This window comes from Numenius arquata, chromosome 1 (genome assembly GCF_964106895.1).
Source record: "Numenius arquata chromosome 1, bNumArq3.hap1.1, whole genome shotgun sequence".
In the NCBI taxonomy this organism is placed as follows: Eukaryota; Metazoa; Chordata; class Aves; order Charadriiformes; family Scolopacidae; genus Numenius; species Numenius arquata.
The window spans coordinates 110,415,416-110,424,610 of record NC_133576.1 but is presented as its reverse complement, the minus strand read 5'-3'; the positions used below and the strand labels follow the sequence as shown (position 1 = coordinate 110,424,610).

Genomic DNA, 9,195 nt, shown 5'->3' with positions numbered 1-9,195 from the left:
ACCTGGGCACACTGCTGGCTCATGTTCAGCCGACAGTCGACCAACACCCCCAGGTCCTTTTCCACCAGGCAGCTCTCCAGCCACTCTGCCCCAAGCCTGTGTCCCTGCATGGGGTTGTTGTGACCCAAGTGCAGGACCCGGCACTTCGCCTTGTTGAACCTCATCCCATTGGCCTCGGCCCATCAATCCAGCCTGTCCAGATCCCCCTGCAAAGCCTTTCTACCCTCCAGCAGGTTGACACTCCCACCCAACTTGGTGTCATCTGCCAACTTACTGAGGGGAAGTTTACTTACTGAGGGACATCATTACCATATGAAGTCGCCTTCCCATTTAATAAAAGAAAATTACCAATTCTAAATCTTTTAAAAGCTATTTTATTTATCTTGAAAGGAGAGAAACTGATTAGTTGTATAAAATATTATCGTACATTTGACGTAAAGCCTTCAGTCTGTTTGAACAAAAAGAAAAAAATTACGTTGTCACAGTAAAGAAATACTGAATCTGCTCAGGTACTGGGCTCTGGAATGTCACCCCTCTGGCCAAAGGATCATGGAAGAACTTCAACAGCTGTAACAGAGCTTACACTCAGTGTGCCCCAATGTTAACAAATACCCTGTTTGTAAAACTCTGCAAAAGTGAGAACATAAGGTACTCTTAAGATTTCTGTACATTTTTCAGGAAGAAAGTTGAAGCCATGTTGAGACTAAAAAAATAACTCCATTTTATTTTAAAATTCATTGACAAATCAGTGGGCTCTTTGTCTAATTTTTAGTAGCTCTAGAATTAGCTTCCGTTCAACACAAGAACTGATCATTAAAATGTCCTAGTGTAAGTATTCTAGGCTCAGCTAAACAATTTCTAAATAAGCTGCCTGGAGAAGATGTGGTTTTTAAATGTTTGTGTAATGAATAGCATGCTTTTTTTCTACCATAACTGTTTTAATTCAAGTAGCTGCGAAAGCTAAATTTCATAAAAATGGGTAATGTTAAAGTAGGACGTCATTTATTTACTTATATCTTCATCCACTGGAAGTAAAACATGTGCTTTCCTTAACTGGCTATTTTTTGCAAACCCTTTATCCTTGGCAAGAAAAATTCCAGTATCTGAACCCGTAACTTAAACATGTAAACTAGAAAAAGTTTTGGGCTTTGGGGGTTTGTTTCACCGGTTGTACCAGTTCACGAGTTGCCTATTAAACTCTGCCTTTTCAGTAAAACAAGGCAGACTGATTTTCCCAACGTGGGCTCATCAAGTTCAGCAGACGCTGCGGAGTAAGGGCAATGGGAGATGGTGCCCTGTGCTTTTTTAGAGACCAGGTTACTCTCACCTGGAACCCAACTGGAGAGACTCAGCCTTCAACTGAGGGAAACGGGTTTGGTGTCCGTTTCTCAAGCTATTTGGCTTGGCTACAGTTAGGTGAAAATGTGAAGAAATCAAGAAAATTCTACATCATTAGAATTTTGAATTTTTATGTGTACCACATGGGATGTAGGTTTGGGTTGTGTTTTTTTTTTTTTTTTTTAAAATAATTGACATTTTCCAAGATAAGAAAGTGCACATCAAGTACTCTGCACGTGGGAAGAAGCTCAGCTTCAGGGAAGATTCCCTGTGGGATTCATATTCCATGAAATTCAAACTGATGGACAGTGTAACTGCCCTCCGAAATTACACTGGGGTGAGAACTGGGGAAGGAAAACTACAAAACGCTAAGTATTGGTTTCAGTAGTACAGCTACATAATGAGTTCACCTGGAATTCAGGTTGTACTTCTAATGTGAGGCCCTGACTCACATTAAGAGGTCTAATTAGGTCTATGACTGCTACGCAGTTTAAGTTAATGGGAACTTGATGCGCTAATTATACACAGAGACAGAAATCTTTGCAGTATCTGGCCCCTCATTTTCAAAATTTGCAAGTAATGAAAATCTAAAAATGAAATCTAAGAAAAAAATTAGTGCATTTCAAATCATTCTAACTAACGTTTTGTCTTTAGACAGAAAAATTCAATCCAAGTAGACTGAATTGGCTTAAATCAGTAACGTTGCAATAGGAAACTAAGACACCTTCCAAGTCCATTTTTAAAATCCTCAAAAAAATATATAAATTAAATTCAGTGGCTTACATTGTATATATGCTACATCATATGGCAAAGTATCATGAAAAACATTTTAAAATTTAAAAAGTCCAAATGCTTTCAACTAGCAGTTCTGAATAAAAAGCAACTAAAAAAAAGCAACTCAATTAACGAAGGCTGTAAAACAAAAACGATATAAGAGGGCCTGCAGTGCAGCCCCTGGTCCTGAGAAGAATCTCACTTTTCTTCACTGGCTGAGGTATCGTTTCCATCATTCAGTTTCTGCTTTTGCATTCTTGTTCGTGTAGATGCTAAAAAAAAAAAAAAAAAAAAAAAAATCAAACAAGAATGAAATTAGATGAAATGAAATGATGAATGAAATTAGTTTTATCAGAATTACTTTGGACGTGATTATTTATTGTAAAAAATTGTAATGACACGAGGCATAAAAGTACACTATTCTAAATAAAACAAATCCCTTGTTTTAAAATAAACACATAATTCAGAGTTGCTTCAGCAATTCTTGCTCAATCTCACGCATCTTAAGAAATTCATTCCACCTGTTCACTCAAGTTCTCTTTGCTTCTGTACCCTCACTTTGTTTTCATCCTGAAGGTGAGCAGACGGGCTGCATCACATCGGGATCTTGTCTCATTGCCAGGCAGATGGTGTGGCCTGAGCAGTGCCCCCATCCCAGAGCTAGCCTGCCCAGGAACCATAGAATGGTTTGAGTTGGAAGGGACCTTAAAGATCATCAAGTTCCAACCCCCCTGCCATGGGCAGGGACACTTCCCACTAGACCAGATTCCTCAAAGCCCCATCCAGCCTGGCCTTGAACACCTCCAGGGATGGGGCATCCACAACTTCTCTGGGCAACCTGTTCCAGTGCCTTTCCAGGAACTGCCTTTTCCCCCCCAGTGACAAACACAACTGGATACAAGACAGAACATCACTTCTTAACCTCTGCCACAACCTCTGAACTTCTAAACCTCCCCTAAAATAAAGGGGAGGTGCCTGGATCCATACTCATACCTATCTTGGTGAGCAAACTCTTGTTAGGTAAGAATTTTTAATCGGCAAATCTGCTCAGCTACAGAGCTGAGATGCCACCAGAGAGTGAGAATGCCTGATCAGACCAAGCGTGTTCCTTCTTGGGTGCGGAAAATACAATTCAGATGTGGGGGTGGGGCCGTTTTGCCTGTCATGAGCTCGATTTGAGTTTCATTTGAAAAACAGAAAAGTGATCTCAAAATCTGAAAGAAATGCTGATCCACAGTGGAAGAAAAAAGCAGCCTCAGGCATTTTAGTATAAAAGACAGCAAAACAACACACAATTACACACAATTTTCCTGGTTTTATTGTTTTCCTTGACTATTGTGTAATCACCTAAAAAGGTGTTCTGGTCAACTAAATGCTGCTGCCGTTGCAGCTGTCGTTACAGCAAATGCGGAAGCCTTGGCAAGCATTTAATTCCATTTCAAGAATTCCAGTGTTTAGGAAGAATGTGTCATGCTCATTTGCTTACTCACATGTAATATAGCATCTTCTATGCTGCTGTGCCATTTAACGTCCTCAAAAAGGCTTTTGAGGATTTCCATTTTATAATCTACGTTTTCAAGATTAAACAGAGCAATTACAAAAAACTAAGCAAGTTACCGAAATATCAGTGTTGAGCAATTTTTTTTACCCGAGTGTTTTACCCAAGATACTCATTGCTGTACAGTTAAAAAAAAAAAATACTCACTCATTTCTGCAAGCTTTTGTTGGAACTTGGAGTCCTGGGTCAGGTGTTTGCTGCAGAGAGAAAGCGTATGATTAAGCGGAAGTTAAGAAAAACCCCCTTTTTGTCCTCATAACCTAACATTAAATCAGTTCATTTCACTGCTATCACCTTCTCTTACAAAGATGCAAACTCTTTTTGCATCCGCACTAAACTCAAGAGTTACTTGATTTCTCATACGTCTGAAAAATTTGGGGTTTGTTTTTCGAGAGACTGACTCAAGACGGTTTAGCACTCAGCGGGAACACTGGGATGCTGGAGGTATTGGCAACAAATAAATCCTTGCTTCTGACATCAAAGCGTCTAATCGAGAAGCATCATGCTACTATCTCTCATTTAATATACTTACCGAAGTTCACAAATTACCAGAAGTTAGGATGTCAGGAAAAAGTTAGGATGAAATGCCCCAAGAACCAAATATATGTAAGATTACTGAAAAGCCAAGAAAAATCTCTCACCTTCCATCTGCTTCATCTTGCCCTTCTATATCAAAGCGCAGCCTCTTCAGTGGCTTAGGAGCGGCACTGACTTCTGCGCTGCGTTTTAGCTGGCAGTCACTGTTGCCCACCATCTGGTTTATTTTTTGAAACTTTTCAGAAGTCTGAAATTACAAGAAAATAAGGGAAGAATAAAAGCCAATAAATCCTGAAACTACTCAAACTTCCCAGATTATCCATAAAAAAAAGAATAAAAATTAGGAGTTCTAGAACTCTGCAGTTCAAGAACTACCCTATTTCAAAGCACCTAAAGTAAAATGCAATTTTAAAAGTGAAGTTTGGGTATTTGAAAGGAGTTAACAGGACACCCCTGTAGTCTTTGTGCAGTCTTTGTGAATCTTATGGATTCCTTAATATACGACGTTAAATCAGAGACACTCACTGGCCAGTTCTACAGGTGTCAGCAAGCTATCCCCATTCCTCTAAAAGTTACATGCAGTCAAGACCAGACATTAAAAACGTGAAAACTCACCCCAAATGATTCACCAATCGACACCAAAATTCTGCCAAATGAAGACGAGAAGTATTTAACGTTAAGCTACATTTAACAATGATAAAAGCATCCACTAATTTGCACAGCTTAGCATAAAACATTAACAAACTCTCTTCTTTTCTCTCCGCATTAACACTGCAAACCCACACTACGCTGTTGAGACCATTCGCGTTTCTATTTGGGCCAGTCAATGCTGAATCGCCAAATCAACCAGCCCGTACAGACAGGAAAGAAACTGTGGCTTGAAAGAATCAGAGGCCCCCACAGTCCGTCCCTTATCATCAAGGAAGACACTTCAGTGCTGGGTACCCAGATAATCGTCCTTTCATTGTTAACTTTAAATGTTTGCTAATCAAAACCATGCAGGACTTCAATATAAAATATACACTAATATTTTAACTTTTGCACACAGTGGGCCAGGTCTCTCTTTATCCTCATTTGAAAAACCCACTGGAGACTTGCACATTTGCCATCATCCTCATCTGCTAAGAACTAGAGGTCAACACTTTGAAATACTCTGCATAGTCAACTAATTACTCTGAACCATTTTGTTCCAAAAAAGCATTTTCTCTTTAAACAAGTGTACAAAGCTCATCTGTGTTTTTCAGGAGTGAGATCCAGAGTCAAAACCAACAACATTTAAGCAACTAGGTCAGAAAACCCCTCTTGGATGTGACTATTTAAAAAAAAAAAAAAAAAAAAAACCATCAAAAAACCAACCACAACCAAACCCGCCCCCCCAAAAAAAACCCACAAGAAAAAAAGCCCTTCTTGAGCACACAGACTCAACTGAAACAAAAAAAGTGCTCGAAGATGAATAAAGATCCCAAATACAGAACACAAAACTTTAACCAGAAAAGATATAATAACCACAGGCTATTTGCCTCTGTACTCGGCCCTGGTGAGGCCTCACCTTGAGTACTGTGTTCAGTTCTGGGCCCCTCACTACAAGGAGGACATTGAGCTGCTGGAGAGTGTCCAGAGGAGAGCCACCAAGCTGGTGAGGGGTCTAGAGAACAAGTCATATGAGAAGAGGATGAGGGAACTGGGCATGTTTAGTTTGGAGGAGGCTGAGGGGAGACCTCATTGCCCTCTACAGCTACCTAAAAGGAGGTTGTAGAGAGGTGGGTGTTGGCCTCTTCTCCCAAGGGAATAATGACAGGACCAGAGGAAATGGTCTAAAGTTGGGGCAGATATTAGGAAGAATTACTTTACTGAGAGAGTGGTCAGGCACTGGAACAGCCTGCCCAGGGAGGTGGTGGAGTCGCCATCCCTGGAGGTATTTAAGAAGCATGTAGACATGGCACTTGAGGGCATGCTCTAGTGCCCGAGATTGTTGGTTTGTGTCTGTTTGTGGGTGGTGTGGGGTGTGGTTGTGGGCGTTTGGTTTGGTTTTGGTGTTCTGAGATTTTTTGGGGTTTTTTTTGGTTTTGGTGGTTTGTTTTGTTTTGGGTTTTTTGGTTTTTTTGTTGTTGGTTGGACTCGATGATCTCAAAGGTCCCTTCTAACCAAAAATATTCTGTGATTCTGTGACAAACTAGACTGTGGGGTTTTCTAATTTGCTTCTGCTAAAATCCCCAAAATACCTTTAATTTAGTCAAAGAAATGCTTGTCAACAACCTACCTAGACCTTGGAGTCATCTTTGTGGGTGACTGAAACCCATCGGAGAATTTGTATGGGCTCTTCAAGGGTGAGATGTAGATGTTATTGCCAGCAGGGACACGCCGAGGAGAGTTAGAAAACTGATAAGGGCTGCGAGGAATGTGTGGGATAGGTGACAGAGTGGGAGGCTATAAAAATAATAAAATAATCATAATGTTTTATTGCCTTTATATTCCTATTCTATTAAAACATTAATACTGAAGACAACCAGCAGCTTACCCTGTTGGAGGCATACTGCAAAATGTTCGTTTTCAGCTTCTGCATAAACACTAAGTTGTAGAAGACTATAATGGAGTCATACTGTTCTTCCCTGATAAGGACACGTTTGAAAGTCTACAGAGGGTGAGAAAATCATAAACAGTAAAATAAAAAAAAAAGATGACAATTTTATATTTGACAAACTCATAAAACCACTCAAAATATCTGTGTTAGACATGAGCTAAGATGGCATGTGTACTGTATGCAAGCCATTGTAACTACTATTTAGAACTGGTTTAAATTGTTTCGGCTTTTTAGCGTCAGAACTAAGCCTGCAATTTTAATCCATATATACCTGCTTAAGATACAACCTTACATATCTATTTCATATCTTATTTGTAGGGAAAGCTTCTGCAGGAAGTTACCTGCTTATCTCCCCGTAATGCTGGGTTAGGCAACTCTTAAAAGAACTTGGGTTGTCTTTGAAAATCCTGTTAGCACTGGAGCTGAATTTTTCATCCAGTATCCAAACAGAATCATAACCTATTATTTAGTATCTTTAAATAAAAAAGTGGAATGAAGTTTCCTTTTTGAGGAGAGTTACCAAACTATTTGTGCAAGATGTTTAAAGAGACATTTAGAACTAGAGACAGTTTTCTTCTCCAGAAAATGAAGATACAGTGACAAGTTTTCTTCTCTATGTTCAAGTGTAGTTTGAGGGTTTGTTTTAAACAGAGAGAAACAATTAGTTTATAACATTTTTATGAAGAGATAACATTAAAGAATCTCCATACCTCTTGATTTGTGTTGAGAAGCTCCTTGTATGCCGAAACTATTGTTTTAAATCTAAGATCTACATTCTTTACTTTGCATATGCCATACATGGAACACATCATGATCTGTTAAAGAAACAAGCCAAGACAACTGGAAATGCAGAAAATGAATTCAGCTTCTTCATTTCAAGTTAAGAAATCAATTGATGTGCTCTGTGAACTAGCATGCAACTCAACTTCGTAAGAACTTCCAGAATAAAAGTCAACTACTATTCCCTCCACTTCTTCAACTAATTGGAGCTGATAGTATGTTCTCAAACTCATTTCACATGCTGCAATTTTAGGGCAGAATAACAAAACATTCATCAGCCACACATGTTGTCCTCCCAAAGAAAAATTAGTATTTTCTTATGCAAATTATCAGAAAATCTGGTGTGTCTTCATTATATTGAAAATAGCTGTAAATGGTATTTGAAGGTAGTAAGTACATGCCAGTCCTTAAAAACCTGAGATAAGACTTCACTCTAATTTAATTTCTCCTTTGAGTGATCTATAAAGAAATAATTTCTAATGGCTAAAAAAAAAAAAAAAGTATAAAGAACATTTTGTTCTGGAGAGTCTTTTTAAAACTTTTTTGTTAATGTTACCTGGTCCAAGTGCCTGTCTCTCATAAGTTCATACTCATTTTGCAGCGTGTGCTGGAAGAGGGTCCAGATCAAGGGTTCCAGGTCAGGATGTTCAGAGAGAAGCCGAAAGAACAGGGTACGTAGTCGAAGATAGGCCAGTAGATACACTTCAGAAACAGAGAAGAAAAATAAACTGAAATTGTAATAATAGGGGTATACTAGATAAGAGGAACATAATGGAGGATGGACAGCAATTGAACGTTCACCATCTCCCACTACAAAGACTATAAGCCATCTGAGGAAGGTAGCAGAAGCCAGGGTCAAAATAAACAGAAGATTCTTCATACAACAGGCAGTGGAGACGCCAAAGCCCACACCAAACAATGCTGCTCCCATACATCTATTTCAATTCAGTAAAAGTCTGAACAAGCATTGGGAACGTGACTCTGCTGAGAATTACTAAGCAGACACATCACAAAAGAGTCAGGAAAAACCCCCGAGCTGGAGAAAGTCAAAGCTTGGGAAAGCATTCAGGGGAAGCATCATATATGCTTACCCAGTTCTTAAGCTTCCCATGACATCTATTTACACTCGCTCTGGAAAAAAGATGCTGTGATAGAAGAACCCTCCGTCTGAGCCCATATGACCATTTTTACAATCAGTAGATAAGTTTTCAGTTCAAACTTGCAGTGTGTAGAGTACATGCATTAACCTGCTGGCACTCTTTACTGTTTTTCCAGAGGCAGCTGAGGGTTTGCACGGTGTTTACTACAGATTCTATTATAATCTTTTAAGAAATGTTGAGAACAAGAGATGACTGCAGTTTCAGCATATACAGAAGCAACAAACCTTTTTTGTAGAAGAGAGAGAGGGAGGTAGATTTCTGTGGTTTCTGTGTTTGGGGGTTTGCAGCTGGCTGAGCATCTGGAGTGGAACTAGCACTTGGAGAAGGTCCAGATGCTTTCTTCTTAGGAGATCTCACAGGAGAAAGATAGCTGGAGATTCAACATACATTAAGCACTTAACTTCACAGGATAAAGGAACAATATTTGAGGAACAATATTGCAGGAACTCTTCCCCCATTAGAGGAAA

The 9,195-nt window shown here is 39.4% G+C and overlaps 1 protein-coding gene across 2 annotated transcripts in view; it reads right to left on the bottom strand.

Annotated features, from left to right (window-relative positions):
- Nucleotides 1-364: 364 nt before the first annotated feature.
- RB1 (RB transcriptional corepressor 1) overlaps nt 365-9,195 on the bottom strand; it is an 84,858-nt gene continuing 76,027 nt past the window's right edge. For both annotated transcript variants that reach the window (XM_074144241.1, XM_074144234.1), the window contains exons 19-27: nt 8,953-9,098; nt 8,125-8,270; nt 7,499-7,603; nt 6,726-6,839; nt 6,468-6,634; nt 4,823-4,853; nt 4,312-4,454; nt 3,818-3,867; nt 365-2,384 (exon numbers count right to left, since the gene is read on the bottom strand). In XM_074144241.1, the coding sequence (XP_074000342.1) occupies nt 2,311-2,384; nt 3,818-3,867; nt 4,312-4,454; nt 4,823-4,853; nt 6,468-6,634; nt 6,726-6,839; nt 7,499-7,603; nt 8,125-8,270; nt 8,953-9,098 (976 nt within the window). In that variant the 3' untranslated portion in view covers nt 365-2,310. The remainder of the gene's footprint in view (nt 2,385-3,817; nt 3,868-4,311; nt 4,455-4,822; nt 4,854-6,467; nt 6,635-6,725; nt 6,840-7,498; nt 7,604-8,124; nt 8,271-8,952; nt 9,099-9,195) is intronic.